Here is a 25887-nt window from a genome sequence, read left to right on the forward strand (position 1 = left end):
GTGCCTCTGGATGAGGTAAGCTAAGACCTAATATTTGAACATATTTACCTGAAAACAGACAATCAGCCAAACCTCGGGTGGATTACTTAATGAGTTTGCTAACTAAGTACACTTCCACATAGGCCCTGGAAACAACAACAAAAGTTCTCCCACAATACACTTCATAAGAATTCATAGAATAACCCAATTCAGGACACTGAAGAGACCTGGGCTATCCCTCCAGAAATCCTAGCATCTCAGATGGGTAAGTACAGCACCGGTATAGACACAGCCACACACGTCTGGGACAAATAGGGATTTGCAGTAGAGATGTGCAACCCAGACTAGGTTAACCCAGGCACCAATCACCCAGGGTAACTCTGCAATGAAGACATCTCCTTAGAATCACATGCAACTTCAAGGGGACACACACGGTTTTTGCCAAATACACAGGTTTGTTTACAGCTACAGCCACTCTGCCTAGTAATATTATAGTATGTCTTTACAGAGAATCTCTCTCGAGGGTTTGGTTTGATTTTTAAAGAAAGTTAGTATTCAAAAATGTCACCATTAAGTGTTTATAATTAAAGGCTTGTCTACATGGAGAAATTGAACAGCACAGCTATAGCAAAATACTTATTCTGCTATAGATATGCTCACATAACACATAACCCCACCCCATGTAGACACTATACTGGAATAAATTAATTTTTATTCCAGAATGGAGCATCCACACAAGGGAGTTATACCAGTATAGCTAACTATATTGCAATCAATTTTCCAATGTAGAGACACCCTAATTATTAATAAGTTTGACTTGGTGCTTTGGGTCAAATGTAGGCTTTCAGAATAATCACGAAGATTAGGCTCTAATCAGAGCACTTCCACATCAGATTCCTACTTGGAAAAGTCTGAGTAGTATTAAAACTTGATTAATATGAAATCTGTAAATTAGCAACTCTGTTGATGCTAAATTGTTCCAGTCTGTCTTGCTGAAATGTGAAGAACACAGTTGTTTACATTTTGAAAAGTCTTCTGTGCAATCAAATAACCTAGAAAATGTTGAATGTAACCTCAGATTCTGCAGAATAATTTTAAATTTGGATTGAGATTTCCTTGCGTCAGTTAAACTGAAATACCACAGTAACATAACATACAAATAATGGAGACAATGACAATTACAGAAGGTTTTTCTTTAATTTGCTAATACTTACTTAGGGGGACCAGATGTCCCGATTTTATAGGGACAGTCCCGATTTTGGGGGCTTTTTCTTATATAGGCACTTATTACCCCCCACCCCCATCCCGATTTTTTACACTTGCTATCTCATCGCTCTATACTTACTGCATGTGCTCAGTAATTTACTCCTTGATTGGATCAACTAAGGTCAATGGAACTAATCTGGAAGTAAATTTCTACTCAACATCAGTGCAGATGGCAGAATCTGGCCCTTGCTGAAAAATTAGCTGCATAAAAATGGGACTCACCTATTTCTCTAATTTTTTTCCATCTAATAACCATTTAAAATCCTATATCCTACTATTTACAATACTAGATCTATGAAGTGATTATTAGCTGGTCATCAAGGTACTTAATCTATTTTTAAAAAGTGAATGATAATCAATCATGGCAAAAGACGTCCTAAAGATAGTAAATTGTTTTTTCTTTCAAGTATGAAGCAGATTAGTCAAATTTTGATAATAAATCTCTGTACTTGGAAGGCTTTATCCAGGAAAGGTTACCAGCGTTCACATGCTTAGATTATAAATTACTCAGAAATTACTTCAGATAGTCTAATATCTACCACATGGTAAGATTCCCGGTAACTAAATATTAGAATATTGGAGGGAATTCAAAAGGACAACAAAATGATAAATTTGGAAAATAAGACTCATCAGGAGAGATTACATGAATTGGGTATGCTTAGTCAAAAGAAAAAGCAATTATTTACAAACACACTGGAAGTATGATATAGAAAGGAAAAGTTAATTCTCATTTATTTGTACAGCACAGTGTGCTTAGTTCAACAAGACCAGAACAATAGTAAAGGAATGCACATGCAGTGTAGAAGGGAGACTTTAGTTTAAAATTAAGTAAACATTTTAACTATTACATACGATAAAGCTAAGTTAGAAACGTTATTTAAAGTCAAGTATTTAAAGTTAGGGAACAGGAAATTTACGGTGACCTGTGAAATCTAATTTTGACCCCTTGTGCATACATTAAATAAGACAGGAGTCACAAGGGGAGGAAGGGGACTGTGACTGCGTAACTTAAGACAGTTTCATTTGCAAATGCACAAGAGAGACAGAATTAAGGTTGCGTGACCAACCTTAAGTTTGGCATTTTTTAACTTTCAGTATTTGACTTTGTAACTAAAATAATGTTCTTTTAATGTAATCCAATTTCCTAGTTGTGTTTTGTTTTGTTTGTTTTTAAGGAAAACAGGTAAAAATAATATACATACCCATCATCAGACAGGTTTGAACCCTGAACCTTCACCACCACAACACACTTGATTGCTACGACTGAGCTACAGGACTAACTATGCTAGTTAGCAGCAAGAGAGCTGTTATTCCAGAATGCAAAACCATGCTCTTAAGTGTTCCCAGCCTCTGTTTGCCAGAAGACGGGAATGGGCATCAGGGGATGGACCTCTTGATGATTACCTGTTCTGTTCATGCCCTCTGAAGCACCTCACATTGGCCACAGTTAGAAGACAGGATACTGGGATAGTGGACCACTGCTCTCACCTAGTATGGCCATTATGTTCTTATATTAATAGGGACAGGCTGCTGGACCCTGATGCTGCAACCACTTGGCTCACTCTCCTACTTCCTACCCAGAACTGGGGAGCTTTCCTGCCCTGTGTTGTGCCCCCATGGGGTGGGGGTAAGAACTAGATTAGATGAGGTGCCCAGTTTGGGCTTCTTTCTTGCACATGCAAGAGAAGGGAATGGACCGTTTTAAAACAATTTATCAGCAAAAACTGAATGAAATTCAAAGTATGAAGAAAAACAAATCACTTCTCTAGCCACAGGATTTCCCCAATTGATATCAAAACTTGCTACAAAACAATAAAGATGCAAGAACGTCCCAAAGAAAAGGACACAAAACTCTTTTCATAATGGAAAGTGTTGGGGAAAACTACATATAGGGGTCATAACCAGGTCCCCTATAACAAGAATATTTTAGCAATGGGAGAAGTTAACAGAACAGTACAATTACTTCCACTAGAAATATTTGCGAATGGACTATACATCTGTTGGTGTCATCAGGCATCTGTACTAGGCCTGAATGGACCAAAGTTATTTTATGCTTGCCCAGAGTGCCTCCATGTTTAAACTCTAATCGACCTAGCAGGACAGTAACCGAGAATGAAATGTGCAACAGCTAGCTCAACCCTGGTACTGCCAGGAGATAATGATGAGGCCTGCTTGCACCTGGCTAAGGGGGGCAGAATAACAGATCAAGGAAAGTAAAACAAGATAACAGTTGAAGAAAAAGTCACTAACGAGATGAATTGTTTGCTGCCAAGAATGATTTAACCTGCTTAATGTAATTGCTAGCTGCATAGTGTGCCTGCTACATGGGAACATAAGGGGAAGTAAGGGGGGGAGTAGTGTGGGGGTAATAGGAATGCTTAGCTGAAGTTATGTATAAAGAGAGAAAAACGACTTGTATCTGTGTGCTTGATTTGAGACATGTCTGTCTCCTGGCATCCCGCTTTGAGATCTCAAATAAACTTTATCTGCTTCTCCACCTTGGTGTGTTTATTGGAGCGAAGCACACCGGGCAACGAACCACTGTTGCTGTCCTCGGGCATTCTGTGCTGGCAACACATCCATCTATTACAGATTACTTAGAGGTAATAAAATTAACTCTGTCATAACTAAGCAGTTTGACTATATTAGTCAGCATTTTCCTTCATGTTCCAATTATTTCATTAATACTTCTACATAAAAATGTTAGAGGAAAAAATGTCTTGCTATTTTTTGGTTCTAAATACACAGCCTTGTCAGGGAAGGATGAGAACATTGCAACAGGGACGGGATGTTATTTCCCTGGCAGCTGATGTTCCTATTTATTTTTTAACTCCTGCCTCTGAAGTAGATGTGGCTGAACCAACTGGTTCAATGGAGGTGGCTTGATTGGTCTCTTTGGGAAGGGTGATCTAGCCCTTGTGACAGTCGATTAAGCAGGTTTCTTTGAGTAAAGTTGTATGCCCCAGAGGATCAATAAGGCTATGGCTGGAATGGAACAGGAGTAATGCAGTAGAGGGCACATGGGCAGTACCAGGTAGGGTGGTCCCATTGAAGCTCAGACTATCCCTCAGACTCCTCCCCAAATCCCCTCCATGAGTCCTAGTGAGCTAACCAGAGAAATAACAGATCACTACTGGGAGACAGTTTTCTCCTCTTGCTGGGCAGAACAGAAATATACCTCCTCTCACATGTATCCTTTGTATAAAGGAGGTAAATACAGAGGACACCTGTTCAACCTTGTATACCAGTGACTCCAATGCTGGTTGTTTGGCCATCATCTCTCTCCATTTTTGTAGTAGAGGTGACTCAAGCTGAGCCTTCCAATAAGTCACTTGGCACCATATAAAAGGTTTTTAGTGACAAGAAACCAAGTGCCAAGGCAGGGGGTATAGGTAATAAAAAAAAAGGTAATAATTGGAGATATACCAATCTCCTAGAACTGGAAGGGACCTTGAAAGGTCATCAAGTCCAGCCCCCTGCCTTTGCTAGCAGGACCAATTTTTGCCCCAGATCCCTAAGTGTCCTCCTCAAGGATTGAACTCACAACCCTGGGTTTAGCAGGCCAATGCTCAAACCACTGAGCTATCCCTCCCCCCTATGATGGAGGTAGTCTGTACAGAGGTGGGAAGTACCAACACTACAATAACAGAACACTGAGTTCTGTGGTTCCAGGTACCAAAGCACTCGGTGCAAGGGCTGATTTAGAGGATACCATATGTGCTGCCTTAGACGTCAGTACCGGGGTACCAGAATTGATCTTTGGGCTTATGAGCCTTAGACATATTAGCCCAAGATGAGTCATATAGCTGATGATCCTTCAGCGTCTTGCCAGCTGCAGAAAAAGGTGACGTGCACCTGGGCACACCTTTGGAGTGGTGCTCTTTTCAGCCCTTTGGATATCAATGCTCACACTGAGCTAGCCATACTAAATACAAACCTGCCTAGAGCCTGGGAGTACATTCTTTCTCCTTGCCCATGCTGCTGTGGCTACACTACTGTTTGTAGAATGCTAGCTCGATGACAAGTAGTGCAGGTATGCCTACCCAAGCTGGGAATCACACCCCCAGGTCCAAATATAGACATAGCCTAAGTCTTAAATATTTTTCAGGAGCAGGGGAGGTTTATACAAAAAACAAAAACAAAAAACCCCAAGATTAAATACCAAAATGTTAATTAAAATAAATGTGTGAAACTAAGACAGCCACAAAATCATGATTTATGGTTGAAACTGTCATACTTCATCTTCTTGAGCTACACTATCACTGACAATTTAAACCAAGTCTGAATGTTCAGACTTCACATAATAAACTAACTTTACCACAGTAAAATAGGAAGTGAGTGTTTTCCAAAAACAGTGTTCAATTGCTTTCTAAAGCAACACAATTTAAAAAGGTTACATTAAAAGCCAAGTGAGGAAAGCAGCATCCAGAATCTTTGGATATGTTTGCGTATGCACTTTTATATGTAGGATAGTTTAGCTATTATGCTGACACACACAGTATGTGTTTTATTAGCACAGAAAAAGGGAAGTTTCCCTCACACCTATTTTCTTCAAGCACCCCCTTCTTGACCCTTTATGCCATACATTTAATCTTCTTCATTTTTTGCATAAAGGCTATAAACACTAGTCCTCCAATCAAAAGGTGTGTAAAAAAAGTGTTAATATATTTAAAGTAAAAAATGCTAGACAAAAAAATGGCTCTAATAAAATATGTGATGAAACCTTTTGCTTGCTGTGTTTTTGTGTTATGGACTACAGCTAGGGTGTGGTATTTACTTAGTTGAGATAATTACTAACCATGCACTTCTGCCTTCCCAGAAGAATTGCTCATGATTCTCCCTTTTTGGTCTTGTGCCGCCAGCATGAAATATGAAGGAAAAACTTTTAGCTCTTAAGACATTTTGCTCTCTTAGGCAGCTACAGGGTCTCTTTCTTTGTGGACATCAGCATTGTTTATAATTATTACAGCGTTCTTCACTATTATACTTTTTAGTTCAGGAGATCCCTGGAGCTACTTGCACTACAAAAATGAAAATCTTCTATTGATTGTGTCTTTATAGATGAGGGAATCTCTTGCCTTGTAATTCAGATTTCCTGAAGATACACAAGATTTACATGACCCACCCCAATCTCCCCTCCAAGACTGGAGGACTAATTGATGACGTGAGATGTTCTGTGCACACCCTATGGAGAGTCATTTCTCTACTGCAGTTGTTCTAGAATTTACTTTTTGTTGTTGTCTGCATCAACAAAAAAGGAAAAGGAAAGGAGCCTGTAATTTAGTATCTAAGATGGGGCTAACAAAACATTCTAATCTCCTTAGGCCTCTGAGGTTACAATATGCTCAGATGGATAGTGGCCTTGATCCAGCTTACACGTAAAACAAAACAAAACAAAATAAAATAAAATACATTATACAAATATTAAAAGCAAGAATTGTTTTCCTGCATGACTTGCACTTGAGAATCTTTAAACAATATAAGCTCTTTGGGGCACAGATCTTGGGTGAAATCCTGACCCAAATGGTCAACAGGAGTTTTGGCACTGACATAATGGAACCAGAAAACCACCACCTGTCTTCACATTTGTCAGTAATGCACATAGCACATCATATAAACCCACATTGTTTTTCTTTATTTGATGTTTACTGAATTGTCATTCATCCTTTTTTTAACAGCTATTTGCTAGATTCAGAGATGCCACCTTCCTTACCCCTTGGTTCCTCTTATGGGGAGAATATGCCTCCATAAAAGTAAATGTTCAGATGAAAGGTGGTGAGCCATAGTCCACCATTTTATGGTAAGTCAACTTTAATTAGCTTCATTTATTTTTAGATCAGAAGAGAGCCTCTAAATAGCATTCAAGAGTAGTAAAAAAGTTTAATTATTGTGAAATACTTATGTGGCTTGTTAGGTATCTACGTTTTTCGGTACCCACTTATTTACTTTTACTATTGTATTTTCAGTGTGAAAGTTGATCTGAGATTGGGGGGAGAAGTTAGGAGGGTAAGAGGCAGCCATACTTAAAACAGCCATCACCGAAGGCTGGTTATTAGAATTATTCAGAAAAAATTTCCTTCTTTAAATTTGTACAAATATAAATTGGCTAAATTATCAGAATCGGGTACAAAATTTCCACATTGGGAAATTATTGTATTCCTAATTTGTAATGAATAGAAACGTAACAAAAAGTTTTCAATTTAAGTTCATTTGCAACAAGTGGCAAACTCTCCATTCTCTCCCAAAAATGGAAGCTATCTTATAAGACCAAAAGGTACCACTGTCAAGATAAAAGCCTGAACAGTGTGCACAGCTCCTGAATAAGTTTTGTTTTGTTTTTTAAACAGAGAAGTTAACGTTACAAAGAATCCACCAGAAACGTTGCACATGTTGTAAAAGAAATTGGTTACACTTAAGTACGATTTTGATTACTATTGCTATTCACTTTTTTTAGTTTTGGCTAATTTAGCACCTTGTTACTTCCTGTACATTAACTAGTATAGATATATGTGATTTGAGACTGCATATATTTGAGCAAAAACAGGTTTCCCTTAGCAAGACCCCAAACAAATTTAAAACGTAAATTTTAAAGGTAATCTGATTTATTGTTCACAGCCTATATTCTCTCATAACCACACTTAAAGAAGTGCTTACTATACTACTGCTATATGCAATCCAGAAGTAAACCATAGACAGAATGGACAGGATGCAATACAGGCTTTTTTCATTAAACTTTTGAAAAAAGTATAGAGTTATTTTATCAATGTATTTCAATTTAAACTAAAAACCAGAATCCCTAGGTATACTGTTTATCTAAGAGCTAATCTACACTGGAAGGACTAAAGCGGAGTATGAAATTTTAGACTCAGTTCTGAATGAACATCAGCCAAGTTACAAAACATCATGCTTTTATTAAATACAAATGGATGTTTAGTTGATTGCCAATGCTCATTTAACAAGGGAATGGTGACCTCTCAGATCTCAAACATTTTGATAAAACAGATTTAAGATATCCTGCACTACTGTCACACATTTGAATGTGGATAAACTTCCGCTTCCAATATGGCTTATCTTCTTCCATTCAAATACAAAAACAACCACAGTGTATGAAAAAATATCTTGTTAAATCCCAAATTCTCTCGTCAGTGTAAAGGCTGTGAAAAGCAGGGGGATTGGACTTGGGCAGTATCTCTTTAACAGATCAATACTAAAGAGAGGGTATTGTCAGTGTATTACTATATCCCTCAGGTGCATTTTGAGACAGAAGGCAAAGAGACAGCCTCCAAGAATTACAATCTCTCAGAAAGACAAGGTGGGAGAGCTTCTCTCTCTCACCAACAGAAGGTGGCCCAATAAAAGATATTACCTAACCCACCTTCTCTCTCTATCCTATTCTTCTTCTTCTTCTATCCTGGGACTGTCACACTGCATATAAGCTCCCAGAAACACACAGTGATTCTTTTTTGATGTTAAAGAACAGTCATTACATGGGGTATCTTGATCTGAGCTTTGTTTTTTGGTCAGATTTTTAGGGAAATACGTGATCATAATTAAAATAAGCAAAACATGTAAAACACAATCAAGAGTCACTTGAATTGTCTACATATAATTAACGATATGCAAATTATTTACCCTATTCATTGGACTGATTGTATGTATTATCCACATCCCCTACCCTTCTTCTGTTTGTGTTTTTAAATTTGTAAGCCTATGAGGGCAGGGAATTTTTTCCTGTGTTTGTACAACACCCAGCACTGTGAGTTTTCAATCTTGACTGGGGACTTCGGATACTATCAGTATTTACTACTACTACCAAAAAACATACCAATATTTTCCCATGGGCTATATTATGCCCTTAGTTTTTAAGCATAAAAGCCAAAAGGTACGACATGGTATGATATTTTTAGTGGACACAAGAACAGTGCCCACACTAATGCCACTTCAAAATTGGAGTCACCATACCAGAGCATTCTTTTCTAAACTCATCCAGGCCTTATAAGTAAGGTCTTACCAAATTCAGTCCATTTTGGTCAATTTCACGGTCATAGGATTTTAAAAATCATAAATTTCAGCTATTTTAATCTGAAATTTCACAGTGTTGTAATTGGAGGGGTCCTAAATGTAAAAGTGGCGGCGGCTGGCCAGGAGCCCAGCTCTGAAGGCAGAGCTGCCGCCAGCAGCAGCACAGAAGTTAGGATGGCATGGTATGGTATTGCCACCCTTACTTTTGTGCTGCTGCCTGCGGAGCTGGGCCCTCCTCAGCAGCTGCCACTCTCTGGGCGCCCAGCTCTGCAGGCAGCAGTGCAGAAATAAATGTGGTATGGTATGGTATTGTATTGCCACTCTTACTTCTGTGCTGCTGCTGGCAGGGGGCTGCCTTCAGAACTGGGCACCCGGACAAGCTGCTCTCCGGCTGCTCAGCTCTGAAGGCAGTGCCACCACCAGCAGCTGTACAGAAGTAAGGGTAGCAGTACTGCAACCCCACTACAAAAACCTTGTGACCCCCCCACAACTCCTTTTACGTTTCAGACCCCTCCAGTTACAACACTGTGAAATTTCAGATTTAAATAGCTGGAATCATGAAATTTATGATTTTTAAGGCAGTTCAGAAGTAATGGTAGCAATATCACAATCCTCCTAAAATAATCTTGCAACCTCCCCCCAACCCCCTTTTGGGTCAGGACTCCCAACTTGAGAAACACTGGTCTCCCCCGTGAAATCTGAGTATAGGGCAAAAGCACACAAAAGACCAAATTTCACAATCCATGACGTGTTTTTCATGGCTGTGAATTTGGTAGGCCCCTACTTATAAAGAGGTCTTTTACCTGAGAAAGTACTGCAACCCCACTACAAAGATCTCAAGACTTTGGGGGAATTAAAGCTGAGCATGGAAAAATAATTTCTGCAGGAATTAAAAGGGGTAGAGTTCCTCTACTACAGTCCATAAGATTTCTGAATTGAACCTAAAAGTCTGGCTGTGTAGTGTACTGATCTTAGAACAAAAAGTAAGAGTGAAGTCAGAGTGAGTTATAGAACGGGGTAGGCAACCTATGGCACACGTGCGAGCTAATATTCAGTGGCACTCACACTGCCCGGGTCCTGGCCACCAGTTCGGGGGGGTCTGCATTTTCATTTAATTTTAAATGAAGATTCTTAAACATTTTAAAAACCTTATTTACTTTATATACAATAATAGTTTAGTTATATATTGTAGACTTATAGAAAGAGACCTTCTAAAAACGTTAAAATGTATTACTGGCACATGAAACCTTAAATTAAAGTGAATAAATGAAGACTCGGCATACCACTTCTGACAGGCTGCCAACCTCTGTTATAGAATAAGATAAATCTATAATTTTAAATATGTAGATTTTTCTACTATAGTTTCACAGTTTGCTGTTTCCCCATCTCTTTGTCCTTGTTCTAAGTAAAAGCCCTGCCATGCTAAGACAACATATCTTCAGAAGAATGCAGCACTTTCACAGGCTATTACAACTTATCCAAACAGCAGCAATTGTTGCCATTTAAGATTTCCAGACAACTCAGAGATTAAAAAAAACATGTTTGCTTCTCCTCACATATTTGCCTGGTGTGCATGGGATGGGCAGTGACATTGGACTGTGTGTATGTGAGTGGTGTGTGAGGGGGAGAGATGAGTATGTGAATAAATGCTGTACCCACAATAGAGCTGTGCAATCAGTACCACTGCTGAAGACCATATAAAGAACCACCCAGCCTGAATCCAGGTAGGATTTAGAGAGAAAAATGGCTGTTGGGGACAGCTTTCGGGAGAGGGTAAGAGAAGGGACAGGTGTGTGAGGGGCATTAAAAGAACAAAAAGGGAAAACATGGGCACTCTAGCACAAAATCAGTATGTTGAGAACAAAATTAATAAAGGAACCAAACTACATGAAGAGGAGAAATTCTTTAATTGCCTATACACCAGTGCTAGCAGCCTGGGTAACAAACAAAAGGAACTGGGATTGTTCATTTATCAGCACAAATTCAAAATGTAGCTGGTATTACTGAAACCTGGTGAGATGATTCACAAGATTGGAATGTTAAAATCTATTGTTACAACCTACTTAGGAAGGATCAAGTGGACAAAAGCAAAAGGAGAGTAGCATTCTATGCTAAAAATGCCATTACCTGTTTCTGAGTAATTGAACTCAAATGCAAATGATCTGAATGCTTATGGATCAATGTCCTAACAGATAAAGCACAACATGGGGTATTAGTTGGTGTCTGCTACAGACATCAAATATCATCGGAAAAAAGGATAACCAGCTCCATGTGTAGGAAAAAAGCTGCATGATCATGGAGGAGATCCATTCGAGTAACACATGCTGGAGGTCTCTTGCTGATAGTACTAAAACATCCTTGGAATTTTTAAATAATATAAATAACTTCCTAACTGAAAATGTGTCACAACCAACATAGCAGAATTCTACATTAGACCCGGTCTTGACAGACAAAGAGAAACTGATCATAGAACTAGAAATTAAATTGTAACTTAGGTACAAGTCATCATTCCTTGATCACATTTATAATGTGCAGACAGAATGATGAGCAAACCAGTCATATATATACTTGGTGCTTTAAAAGGGCCAATTTCACAAAGCTGAAAACAATTATGAGCTAAATCAGGTGGGAGGAAGAATTTAATCAGAAAAATGTGAATAATAACTGAGAATTTTTTAAGAACATTTTACTAGATGCCCAATAAGCCACAATCAAGGAAGGAGGCTTGGTTAAAAAAAACTAAGCCTGGATTAGAGGGAAGTGAAAGCAATTATAAACCATATTATATTTAAAATTTTAACAAATGAAAGAAAGGGGAAATTGACAGTAATGAATACAAGTCAGAAGCTGGGATTTGTAGAAAACTAGTAAGGGAAGAAAAGGGACAGAAAGAAGTATAGGGTCAGCAGAGTTAAAAGCAGTAATGAATTTTTAAAATATATTAGGAACAAAAAGATTCCTGGTCCATTACTAGATGGAAATGGTAGAATTATTATTAATGATAAATTATAAAAGGCAGAAGTGTGCAGTAAATATTTCTGTTCTGTATTTAGCAAAAACAGATGATGTAGTCTCATCAGGATGACAACACTCTTTCCATTCCACTAATATCTCAGGAGGATGTTAAACAGCAGCTACTAAAGAAAGTCATATTTAAAACAGCAGATCCAGATAACTTGTATCCAAGAGTTTCAAGAGAGCTGGCTGAGAAGCTGGCTGAACCATCAATGTTGATTTTCATTTAGTCTTGGAATACTGGGGAAGTTCCAGAAGACTGGAAGAAAGCTAATGTTGTGCCAGTATTTAAAACGGGTAAATGAGATGACTTGAGTTATTACAGGCCTGTCAGTCTGACACGAAACCTGAGCAAGATAATGGAGCAGCTAATACAGGACTTATTTAATAAAGAATTTAAAGGAGGGTAATATATTTAATCTAATCAACATGGGTTTATGGAAAATAGAACCTGTCTAACTCGTTTGTTTTTTTTAAATGAGATTACAAATTTGGTTGATAAAAGGTAATATTGTTGATGTAACACTTCTGTAAGGCATTTGACTTGGTGCCACATTATATTTTGATTAAAAAACTAGAATGGTGAAGTCAACATGGCACACATTATATGGATTAAATGCTGGCTGCCTGATAGGCTTCAAAATGTAATTGTAAACAGGGAATCATCATCAAATGGATGTGTTTCCAGTGGAGTCCTGTAGGGCTCAATTGTTGGCCCTACTCTAACATTTTTATCAGTGACCTATAAGAAAACACAAAATCATCACTGATGAAGTTTGCAAATGACACAAAAAATGGAGGAGTGGTAAATAATAAGGAGGACGTGCCACTGATACAAGTAAATGCATATATCTAGGAACAAAGAACGCAGGTCATTACTTACAGGATGGGGGACACTATCGGGGAAAGCAGTGACTCTAAAAAAGATCTGGGGGTCATGGTGGATGATCAGTGAACATGAGCTCCCAGTGCACCACCTATGGCTAAAAGGGCTAATGTGATCCTTGGATGAATAAATAGGGGAATTTCAAGCAGCAGTACTGAGATGATTTGACCTCTGTATTAGGCATTGGTGTGACCATGGCTGAAATACTGTGTCCAGTTAGTGTTCACAATTCAAGATGGATGTTGAAAAACAGGAGTAGGTTCAGAGAAAAGAGACTTAGCTTCCTTATTTAGAACTGGATCTTTTGTTCTATTCCGCAGAAACATTGTTTTAATACCCTCTCAAAACATTCATGGGAAAACAAAAACAAAAAACAAACATAATATCCCCTGTGAACTATAGCTGTATCAACAGTTTGCACCAGCTGAGTGCTATACTAACAGATATGAAGCACATTTTTGTTTTGTTAAAAAAAAATATATAGTTATAGTTATAGTTATTTTGTTTGCAGAATAGAACAAAAGATCCAGTTCTAAATAAGGAAGCTAAACATTCCAAAAGGGGGCAAGAAAGCCACACAAAAACATTAGCTCATATTGCTAAGATGAAGATGTGGACCAAAATTAGAATATACCCCACATAAAACAAGTTTAAATAATGGCTTTCCTGAATAAAAAAAATGATTTAGAGCAGGGGTTGGCAACTTTCACAAGTGGTGTGCCAAGTCTTCAGTTATTCACTCTAATTTGGTTTCATGTGCCAGTAATACATTTTAATGTTTTTAGAAGGTCTCTTTCTATAAGTCTACAATATACAACTAAACTATTATTGTATGTAAAGTAAATAAGGTTTTTTAAAATGTTTAAGAATCTTCATTTAAAATTAAATTAAAATGCAGAGCCCGTGGGACCGGTGGCCAGGACCCAGGCAGTGAGAGTGCCACTGAAAATCAGCTTGCGTGCTGCCGTCAGCATGCGTGCCATAGGTTGCCTACCCCTGATTTAGATAAGTGGGCTTCTCTCGCATTATATTTTCTTACTAGCAGACACTTCCTATGGGGACAGATTAGACTTCCAGTGATATATAAGATGGAATTCTCCTAATGCAGACACATTACAAGAATAGGTTCTTATATATGCATGAGCAAAAAAATATATATATGTTTTTAAACTTCGGTGTCTAAATCCAGTTAGGCTGCTTTTTTTAAGGTTCCTTAGTTTTCAGAGGTGATGAATATCCACAATTCCCACAGGTGTGAAAGCAAATGAAATCAAGACCACTTATTTAGGTTTTCCAATTGTGGATTTTGGCACCCAAATTTGAAAATTCTGGCCAGGCATTTTAAAAATTGTTTCTAATAAGCCACACAATTAACATCTTATGGATCTAATTTGCCAGTACCAATCAAGCAGTGGCTCTCAACCTTTCCAGACTACTCTACTCCTTTCAGGAATTTGATTTGTCTTGTGTACCCCAAATTTCACCTCACTTAAAAACTACTTGCTTACAAAATCAGACACAAAAATACAGAAGTGTCACAGCACATTATTACTGAAAAATTGCTTACTTTTGACTTTTTACCATATAATTATAAAAAAATCAATTGGAATATAAATATTGTACTTACATTTCATTGTATAGTATATAGAGCAGTATAAACAAGTCATCATCTGTATGAAAGTTTAGTTTATACTGACTTTGTGATGGTGCTTTTTATGTAGCCTGTTGTAAAACTAGGCAAATATCTAGATGAGTTCATGTATCCCATGGAAGACCTCAGTGTACCCCCAGAGGTACGTATACTCCTGGTTGAGGACCACTGCAGTAGAGCACTCATTTTTAATAACCAAGTATAAATGTATTGTTTACTAGCTTAACAATCCCCTTGACTAATATCTGAAAAGGTTAATTGTTTTAGCTGTAGTGTGTTGGAGGATTTCTTGCAGCTCACTTGCAAAAATACTATGCTTTCTTATGTATTATAAAAATTCCAACAGAAGCATACAGCCCACACAACAATACAGAATAAACCCTTTTCTGAAATTCCTCCCTCAGAAAATACACAAATTATTCACTTTTCCTCACTGAGGATTATTTAGCAAGTAAGATTTAAAAAAATCCTGTATTCTACACAGGTTGAAAAGTAACCTTAAACTAAGCATACCTGAATAGACTAGACTAATCTCAAAATAATTTAATTAAAACAAATTCTGACATCTGTAATATATATACTTAAAATATTTAAGGAACAATTCAGAAAATCTATAAAATGTAAAAACACACTGCCAACTAAAAATACATTTACTGTCGTGTACTGCTTATATATTTCACAAATTAAGTTTTTACCTCCATTTAAAGAGGTGTATGACAACTTTAGACCAACTAAATACAAAATAGACAGTTAGGAAGTAATAAGCCAGGGAACCAAAATATTATATATATATATTGCCATCTTAAACAAAGGAGCCTCATGGAAACCAAAGATGCATAGATAATACAAACATTGATGTGCTCATTGAAAAGAATCAAAGAGAACTGATTTGAAAATGCATATATCATCGTCAGCAAAAAGTGAATGTTGAAACCTGACTCACCAGTGAAACCTAGAAGCTTCCCAGAAAGAGTGGGAACTAAGAACAGTTGGGGAACATATCTCTTATCTACACAATTCTTACCAGCACTTCTACTGGACTGTCCACTTCTACTTCACATGGAGCTGCATCCTTGTATTGTTGGGGAGACTCAATAACAAGTTCTTTTTTAACACTTCTAGTATTTGCTCTTGCCTGCATTCTTAGCCAGAAAACAACTCAAAAATCTGAGAAATTCTGTTTTTTAGCATCGAAATAAACAGCATGCCAGCAATTCAGAGAAAACAAAAGCTTTTTCCAGACACAAGCTGCAGAAAGTACCAACTAGTTTAACTACTAAGCTGCAGTTTGCTAAGTCTGTCATGGGGGAATGCATGACAAACGAAGCCCAGCCTCTAAAGGGTGTACCCTTCCTCTGGAAAAAAGGTGGATCCATTTCAATGCCACTGGAACACACACCAAAAATGGTGCAATACAGAATTTTCCTCACTATGATAACTGTGCATAATACTCACAAAATAATTAACAAACACCTTCAGTACTTAAGAAAAATATTTAAGAGTAAATATGTACTGTAGAACAAAACAAACATATTCACTGCAGTTTGGAACCCTTCAGAAAAGCAAAATTCCAAGTATTATTCTTTCCAGATTATTCTTCTACTCCATCCATTTTCTACTCCAGCAGCTAATTAAGTATTAGAGGCAATGCCATTCCAGTCAGCAGGGTATTTCTACATAATACTTACTCAATTTTTTCATTCTAATGTTTCCTAAACCAAGATTTAAGATGGCTTTTCCTAATTTCATGATGTCCTCTCTATAAAACCTCAAATACTCTGCAAAGATGCTAATCAGGTTGCAAAGCCTGCTTTCTATTTTTGCTTCTGTCTCTACTAGAAATGCCTCACTTGATACATCCTAGGATCACAATTGTCTTTTTTACAGATGCATCACAACGGTAGCTTACAGTCATCTCCTCTGGATCCTTGACCTTGCACGCACACGCGTGCACGCACACACACACACACACACCCTGGAGCAGTAGATTTTGCATTTTCTGTTCTCATGAGATGCAAAAAGTGCCCAAGACTCCAAGATGCAAAAAAGGCTCCCCACTGATGAAATATGTTCTATACTGCAGAATTGTGTAACTCCCATTCACGCTCCTGGAGAAAACATCTGCTGAGATTCTCTACCAGTGAGTTGTGCATACCCAGCAGACGTACTGCTGACAAAGACCTGGTTGCAAATGCACCATTTCCACAGCCTGACTGCCTCTACACAGAGTGGTGGACCTTGCTCCCACTTACTTGTTGAAGCACAACACTATTGACATGTCTGACATCACATGAACATGTAGGGACTGAATTAAATAGTGAAAATGCTTCCAGGCTTTGGGGACTGCCAACAGTTCAAGCAGGTTTATGTGCATTCTGGATTCTAGGGAAGTCCATATCCCTGCTTTGTGCTGTTAGTCTAGATCGGGGTAGGCAACCAATAGCACGTGTGCCAAAGGCAGCACACAAGCTGATTTTCAGTGGGGCACACACTGCCCAGGTCCTGGCCACCGGTCCAGGGGGCTCTGCATTTTAATTTAATTTTAAATGAAGCTTCTTAAACATTTTAAAAACCTTATTTACTTTACATACAACAGTTTAGTTATATATTATAGACATAGAAAGAGACCTTCTAAAAACGTTAAAATGTATTACTGGCACATAAAACCTTAAATTAGAGTGAATAAATGAAGACTTGACACATCACTTCTGAAGGGTTGCCAACCACTGGTCTAGGTGACAGTCTAAGTGCCGCTCCACTCTGACAAGGAAATGTCCATGATCAAGGTCTTCTCTGCTGGGAGAGAAGCAAAAGGTCTTCATTCTCCCACCAGGCTAGTAAGGATTGCACTTTATGTGGGAGCAAGACTAGCCTGTTCATGTTGTCTCTGCTTGGTGAGTAGACTGTCCAGAGGGATCTCCCAAAACAGGGTGGCTGAGCAAGAAAATGGCAGATGAAATGCAATGTTGATAAATGCAAAGTAATGCACCTTGAGAAACACAGTCCTAACTATACATACAAAATTATGGCATCTAAATTAGCTGTTACCATTCAAGAAAGAGATCTGGAAATCATCGTGAATAGTGCAGCAGGCAGTCAAAAAAGCTAGCAATGGTACGAATCAGTAGGGAAGGGATAGATAAAACAGAAAATATCATAATACACTATATAAATCCATGTTACTCCCACAGCTTGAATGCTGTGTGCAGTTCTGGTTGCCCCATTTCTAAAAATATACATTAAAATTGGAAAAAATACAGAGAAGGGCAACAAAAAAGATTAAAAATATGGATTATGTCATCTCAGGAGAAATTCAAAAGACAGACTGTTCATCTTGGAAAAGATAAGACTGAGAGGAGATACTACAGAGGTCTATAAAATCATGAATTAATTGTTGTTTACCCCTTCACATAACACATGAACCAGGGGTCAACCAATGAAATGAATAGGCAGCAGGTTTAAAACAACATAAGGAAATACTTTATCATACAACACAGTCAACCTGTGGAATACATTGCCAGGGGACGTTGTGAAGCCAAAAGTATAACTGGATTTTAAAAAAATTAGATAAGTTCATGGAAGATATATCCATTAATGGCTATTAGCCAAGATGGTCAGGGACGCAACCCCAAGCTCTGGTTGTCCCTAGACCTCTGACTGCCAGAACCTCAGACTGGACAACAGGCTGGAACACTCAAGAAATTGCCCTGTTTTGTTCACTTCCATCTGGCACTGGCCAGTAATGGAGGACAGGATACTGGGCCCCGCATAGCCATTCTTATGTTGCTATCTTAAACAAAGGAAGTAGTATCTGTAATTAGTGAGCTGAACTGACTGTTTCTGGCCACCATGATCTTTTAGAAATAGTAGATCACATCCTCTCAGACCTAGTTTATATTTATAAATTGGAAAAGGATAATAAGCTTTCCTGCTTCTGCAACTTCTAGTTGGCTTCTTAACTTTGAATGAGCTAGTAATTGAACTGAACTAGTTAAATCAACTGAAATGAAGAAAATATTCTCTGTGCATCTGCAGAAGAGGCAACTACTGTCAAAAGCTGGTTTAGCACTTCAACTAACTCTGGTTCCAGGTGCCCAGCCAATGACTTCCACCAGTTCAGTGGTTTGACTCTCTTAAAACTTGGAACCAAAACATTAAGCAATACATATATTTCTTTATTTAATGTAAATTATTTTAATAGACATAATAGGTTCAGGCCTTAATGTAGGTTGTCAATTTCAATTTTTAATACATATTTTTAAATAACCCCTTTTAAAATTAAATTTAAAAATGCAAGGTTTTTTTTGTTTTTTGTTTTTAAATCATGGATTTTTATCCACCTTGAGTGGATGAGCTCAGACTCTCCCCATGCAAGAGGGACTATGGCAGAAGTATTACATCTCCTGTTGAAACAGCAGCAGCAGCTATAAGTCACAGCAGACGAGCAGCAGCAGCTACAGTTTGTGGCACTACAACAGTAGGCTGCCCTCATTTGTCTGCTAAAGAGCCATCAGCTCGAGGAAGTGCAGCTAGTGGCACAGCAGCAGCAACAGACAGTACAACTCACTGCTAAACAGCACTAGCAGGAAGCTCACCCCTGTCAGCAGCAGGAACTAGAGAGGAATCAGTAGTTCCTAGAGCATGTCCTGTTCATGACCAAGCAATGATTCCCCTAGGCACAGGAAGGATATATTCGTGGTCTACTTGTGAGAAACCTGGACAAAGAAAGTTAGAATGGCAGAGGTGTTAGTACTAGGGTGGGCTGGTAGTAAGGCAGGGGAACTCAAGTGGGACCAGAAAGGAGACACGCTTAGGAGGTTTGTCAGACAACTGCAGACCTGGAAGCTTGCTCTTAGGAAGTACAAATGCTGAAAGGCAGGCAGCAGAATGAGTAGAGTGTTCCTGGTGGGAAACTTAAGGGTCTACTCTTTTAAGAACTACAACTTTGAGGAACTGAGTTCTCACTTTTTGGTTGGGTACAGCCAAGTCAGATACTTAATTCACGCAAGCAGCTGCGTAAAGGGAGAGAGAGAGTGCACTAGGACACAGGGTCTCCCCTTCCTAGGCAGGTCTCTCAACAGGTAAACAATTACAGCAAGCATTTATACCTTTTGTTACAGACAATAATAAGCAACAGCTGCATTTTGTTTATATATAGGTCATCCTGATAACTTGTTTTTCTCACTTATTTAGACTCTAGTCTACATTTCATATTATCTACACATTATCTACACAAGGTCGAAACAACTTCACACAGTTCTTTTCCACTCGCCTCACACAATCCTCACTTCTACAAATCTCGCGTTATTAGGGTTACAGTTAGCCTGACTCTTGCTAACAAACTGTCATGCATTGCAATCCCCTTCCTGTCAGTTCTTTCTCTGCTTCCACGCCCCCTAGGACATCTGATGTTCATAGCTGTGGGAAAACCCTGAAGACAAAAGGAAAATAATTCCCCCGGAAGTGAGGAGATTATAGCAGGTCTACATACACAGGCTAGTATAGACATGCTCACAAGCAGTTTTCAGTACTGGATTATCCTGTTAACTGTTCATGAACCTGACAGACTGCTGGAGCTGAAAACAAAAATAGCCCACTGGCAGTAAGCTAGACTTGGAAATATAGTAGCGCTCCCTGGCTGTGGCCGCAAGGAAGAAGCTGGTGATAGTCTTAAAGGCGCTAAAGAGCCATACCAGCATAGCTAACAAGAGCTGGGACAGAGTCATCATCCAGTTCCATAATCTGCATGCCCAGATTTTAAAGAAAGTTACGAGATCACAGATTATGATGGTGGTGCAAGATAACATGAGATGATACTTTTAAGAGCGGAAAAATGAGAAGTAGCAGTGCTTGCTGCTGGAGAAGGAGCCAGCTAAACTCTATGCTGAAACTGAAATGCAGGCACAGACACTTGATTTGGGAAAAGAGGTCCAGTGACAAGAGTGAGCTACCGGTACAGCTGCAGCCAGAGCCATTAGCTTGATGACTGAACTTTGACAAGGACCAAGTCATCAACCTATAAGTAGGGCCCTACCAAATTCATGGCTGTGAAAAACGCATCACAGACTGTGAAATCTAGTCTCCCTCATGAAATCTGACTACTGTAGGGAGGATGCAGTATTGCCACCCTTACTTCTGCGCTGCCTTCAGAGCTGTGTGGTGAGATAGTGGCGGCTGCTGGCCAGGACCCAGCTCTGAAGACAGCACCACTGCCAGCAACAGTGCAGAATTAAGGGTGGCATGATATGGGGAGAGAGGGTGTCACGTTGTTGGGGGTGGGAGGGGAGCAGGGATGGCCTTATGAGTGGGTGACATTGGCGACAGCCTAGGGCTCCATGGTCAGGGGGATGTTGTGGTCACCCCGAGAAGTTTAAATGGGCCATGGTCTGCCTCAAGAGCTGGGGAGGAACAGGTGGGGGATGCCCCAGCTGTGGGCTCCTACCACACACCGGGCTCCAGCTACTAGTCCCAGCCAGGCTGTGCAGGGATGGGACTTCCTCTTCTCCTGCACAAGCTGCTCCCAGGGCTGGGTCAGACCCACCTCTGTAAGTAGTAAGAGTGGCAATATCATACCATACTCACTTCTGTGTTGTTGATGGCAGTAGCACTGCCTTCAGAGCTCAGCTCCCAGCCAGCAGCCACTGTTCTCTGGCTGCCCAGCTCTGAAGTCCCCCTACAATAGCCTTGCGATCGCTCCACAACTTCCTTTTGAGTCAGGACCTCCATGTTTACAACACTGTGAAATTTCAGATTTAAAATATCTGAGACAATGAAATTTACCAAAGTGGACTGTAAATTTAGTAGGGCCCTAAAGACAAAGTAAGACAAAGGAACTGGAGCAGTAAATAGCTGAGAAGAATCTCTCTGCCTAGTATGCAGAAGAGCGAGACCATGCTGAAGCAAAAGCACGAGATACAGATCCTTTCCCTAACAAGGGATGTGAAGGGGGAATTGAAACATAAGGTGGATCTGGAGAGGCTCTACACTAGTTGAGGAGATTAACCACAAGCATCGAGGAAGAAGCACAGTTGCAAGCATGGGCAGAGAACACCAAGTGGCAAAGGAACCTGGCCAGTGAAAACTACTGAAATGTATCGTAAGATTGGACACAGAAGTGTTTGAGATCAGCACAAAGCACCAGACACTGTAGTCATGAGAGTGCTTCTTACTGCTTCCAGACTAACCAACACAGCACTGAAAGGGATGACTGTGAAGGCCTTACCTCCTTGGCCAATAAGCATTAAGAGGAAATTAATGCTTCAAAGCAAGCTAGGCAGAAGGCCCTGCAAGAAAGTGATGAATTAGCTCAAGTAAAGAAAGGATTAGAATCTACATATCTATGCTGGAAGGACTTCACCTCCAGATACACTAACTGAAGGACATTCTTCAGGAAAGTGACCAGCTACTTTGAGGCAAGCCTAATAAAAGAAGAGCTGGAGGAATGGGGCCAGAAAAGTAGACTTTCTGGAGCACGAAGCAGAGAATCAGACAGAGCTTGCCTGGAAATGGCCAAGTCTTTTTTTTTTTGTGTGGTCGGGGTGTAGGGAGGACAAGGAGCACGTCAGGTGAGACTGGCCCTTTAAGGGAGCTGGATGTGCCTTGTTTAGTCTGCTTGTCAGGTGATGGGATTAAAAATCCATGGATCATGAGAGAGTTGTGTGACAGGATTATAATGTAAAAAGAAATCTGTCTCAGTCACTCAGCACTACATCTGCTCACTGAGATAAGTAACAGCAATTAATTATGGATGCTCCATGTTCTCCTCTTTGACTACATATGAAGTGTCAGAGTTTAATCTGATCATGCTAATTCTTAAAGCCCTCAATAGTACAGGCAATGGTTACACTGAAAATATCACTGAAAGTTGCCCTGAACTTTGTTCTTTAGCTGAGCAGACAAATGTATTTTTGTTACAGTGGCCCCTCAACGTGTGGAACTTGTTTTCCCTGGCCATTCATCTCAATTTATCCTTCCCAACTTTTAAACAAACTGATTTTTTTTTCCAAAAGGACTTGTATAATGCAAGTTCCTTGGGATAGGGACAGTGTCTCTTTGTATCCTATACTAGTACAGCATTAAGCAGAGTGACAACACTTCATGTTCATTACAATCACTGGAAGCCCTTTAATTACAGTTCCCTTTGAAGGTTCCCTGGTTTTTTTGTTTGTTTTAATATTAAGCATTTAATTATACAGACTTTATAAAATTCTACAACTGCCTCAAGACAGGGGCAGGAGAAAGACAAGATGGGACAGGAGAAAGACAAGAAGTACTTTGTAAGGTTGACGCTGAATGATTCCTACATTGCATAGCTAGCAGGATTCCACATTGTATAGCACTAATTTAAATATGCATAAATAAAAAAATGAAAGAAATTGAGTGATTGCGGCTTTCAAGTTACTTTTACTTTAACAAAAGCATTTGTAGGAATCAAAACTGTTTCCCATTAAAATTGAGAGATTATAAAGCAAATGCCTATCAATAAATGAAAATAGCATTATGCTTTAATTTATTACATCCATCAGGTTTTTAATAGTATATCTTCCAGATTGCTACATGCTTCTTGCCGAGAAGAATACTTTTCCTGCTCTCTTGAATTTGAATGAAATAGTCCAAATGAATAATGTTCTCTAAGCTTATGTAAAAAGAAGATTCTGCAGACAAAATCTAGTGTACCACTTGAACCAACTCTGCCTTTAAGCAATTAGAAAGTGACTTCAGATAGTTCAGTGACTTGGAGTTTAACTTCAAACACCAACATGCATTTCTGGAACACGTCACCAATCCCTATATAGATATAGATATAGATATAGATATATATGACTGACATACATCACAGCTTGAAAAATTTACCAGACACCTACATAGGCAGAAGTAGACCGGAAAATCCCAAATGAAATGCCATAGTGAAAAGCCCAGCCCTCACACCCTCAGCTGAAGGAGAAAGATGCAGGATTCTATCAGAGGGTTGTCCCTGGATCCTTCTGGGGGGCTCTATCCTTCAGATCAGCCTCTATCTAGTGAGTTTCTAAAAAGTGAACCAACTATCACCATTCCATTAGTGTGAGGAGCTTTGTCTTTTTCCTCCCTCCAGAGACTACTGGGTATTTCAAGTATCGAGAGGTTTTGTCCTGTTCCTCACACCAACCACCATCCTCCCTCGGCCAGACTCCTTACTTTTGTGAGCAGATACTGAGGAAAAGTCTGTTACTCTATCCATTCCCCATTCTCATATTCTACCTAGAGAATAAATCCAGTGCCTACCAGTAAACCTGCTTATAGATTTACCGAGGAGCGGATGCACTGGTTGTCTGTCATCTCAGTCAGGGACAACATTGCATCAATTTACATTCAGTTCACATTTGGAAGATTACCTTCACAACCATAAAAAGCTAAAAAAATATATTTTTAAAGGCAAAGATTTAAATTCTGCAGAATAGATGCTTAACTTCCCATATTGACAAGGAAAAAGCTTACCATTCACCTTGATTTTTCAAGCTGGTGTATAATTGGTTATTACCCAATCACAACTGTCCAATAATGAATTCAAGGGATAATGGTAATATTCTGTTTATACAAGCAACAAAGAATCCTGTGGCACCTTATAGACTAACAGACGTTTTGCAGCATGAGCTTTCGTGGGTGAATACCCACTTCTTCGGATGCAAGACTTCTTCTGTTTATAAAATCTCTAGAGACCCAAAGTGGCCAAGTGATCTATCAATAAAGCTGTCCTTTAAATTTCTTTAAAAGTTTATGAAGTCTTTCACAGTTATTTTTATTATTGGCTCCAAGCGATACAGCATTTCCACAAACACAGCTTTTGAGGTAATGGATTTATTTGCACTTAAGATACAAAATGACCATTTTCACATGTCACATTAAAAAAGGACTTTCCCAAGTATTGTTCATCACTGAAATATTTTTCTTCCTTTCAGGATAACATTTCAATGAAGATCAACAGATGATGTGTTCTTTCCTATCCTGTTATCCGAATCTCTCGTTCAAGTACTCACACACTTCCTACAAATTTAAGAGATTGCCAAGGGAAAAAGAGCTAGGACGCATTTCCAGTGAGCACACATTTGTTCTTTTTCCCATTTGCTCATCATCCAAACAAAATGCTGACTCAAAGGAGACAGGTTCTTTCTTGGCTGCAAGTCAACTAGGGAAGAATCTGAGGGACTCCATAATCTCAAGTCTCCCATTACAGATTTGAGAGGCCTAAAGAGGCCAGAAATTCTCCCTGTGTTTTAACTTCCACACACTAAGCACCACACAGGCCATGTCTACATGTATAGTGCTGCAGCTGCATTGCTGCATCAATACAGCTGTGCTGGTGCAGCGCATGTGGTGAAGACACTATGCCGACGAAAGAGAGCTCTCCTGTCAACATAAAAAACCACCTCCGTGAGCAGCAGAAACGATGGTAGGGGAGCTTCTCCCACTGACGACCATAGCACTGTGCACACGAGCGCTTATGTCAGTGTAATTTGTGTTGCTTATTCATACCTTGAGCGTCATAAATTGTGCCAGCGTAAACTGTAATATAGACCACTGGAGTAGACACAGCCGAAGTCAAAAGCTCTGATGACCCTCAGGGAATATGGGCAAGAGGGGGGAAAAACTGAGTCCAGAACAGAGAATTACAGCTACTGGAGGCAGTGGACTCATTACTGGTTCTTATAAAGCAGAGAAGGAAGGGAATCCCTACCTAGGCCCTGGAGGGAGCAGAACTGCTGGCACTTCCTCTTCTGCCTGGTGGCAACCTGGAGGTCCACTCGGAGAGTTCCCCACCTTTGGAAGAATACCTGGATGACCTCCAGGTGGAGGGTCCATTCCTGGTGGGAGAAGGACCTGCTGAGGCAATCCGCCAGCACATTCCAGACACTGGGGAGGCGCAGCAACTCGAGGTGCATGTCATGCTGGATGCAAAAGTCCCACAATTGGCACGCTTCCTGACAGACAGCCGGCGAGTGGACTCCCCATTGCCTGTTGATGTAGAATACTGAAGGCATGTTTTCCATGAGTATCCATACCGCTCAACTAGAAAGATGTGGCAGGAAAA

The 25887-nt window shown here is 39.4% G+C and overlaps 1 protein-coding gene across 14 annotated transcripts in view; it reads right to left on the reverse strand.

Moving 5' to 3' along the window:
- DOCK9 (dedicator of cytokinesis 9) overlaps positions 1-25887 on the reverse strand; it is a 312141-nt gene that overhangs the window by 219123 nt on the left and 67131 nt on the right. For 4 of the 14 annotated variants that reach the window (XM_039482368.1, XM_039482358.1, XM_039482332.1 and 1 more), the window contains exon 1: positions 15844-16085. The exons of 9 other annotated variants lie outside the window; for them this stretch is intronic. In XM_039482368.1, the coding sequence (XP_039338302.1) occupies positions 15844-15960 (117 nt within the window). In that variant the 5' untranslated portion in view covers positions 15961-16085. Of the gene's footprint in view, positions 1-15843; positions 16086-25533; positions 25858-25887 lie in introns of those variants that run through there. One more of the 14 variants, XM_039482372.1, reaches the window with a different exon arrangement.

This window comes from Mauremys reevesii, linkage group 1 (genome assembly GCF_016161935.1).
Source record: "Mauremys reevesii isolate NIE-2019 linkage group 1, ASM1616193v1, whole genome shotgun sequence".
In the NCBI taxonomy this organism is placed as follows: Eukaryota; Metazoa; Chordata; order Testudines; family Geoemydidae; genus Mauremys; species Mauremys reevesii.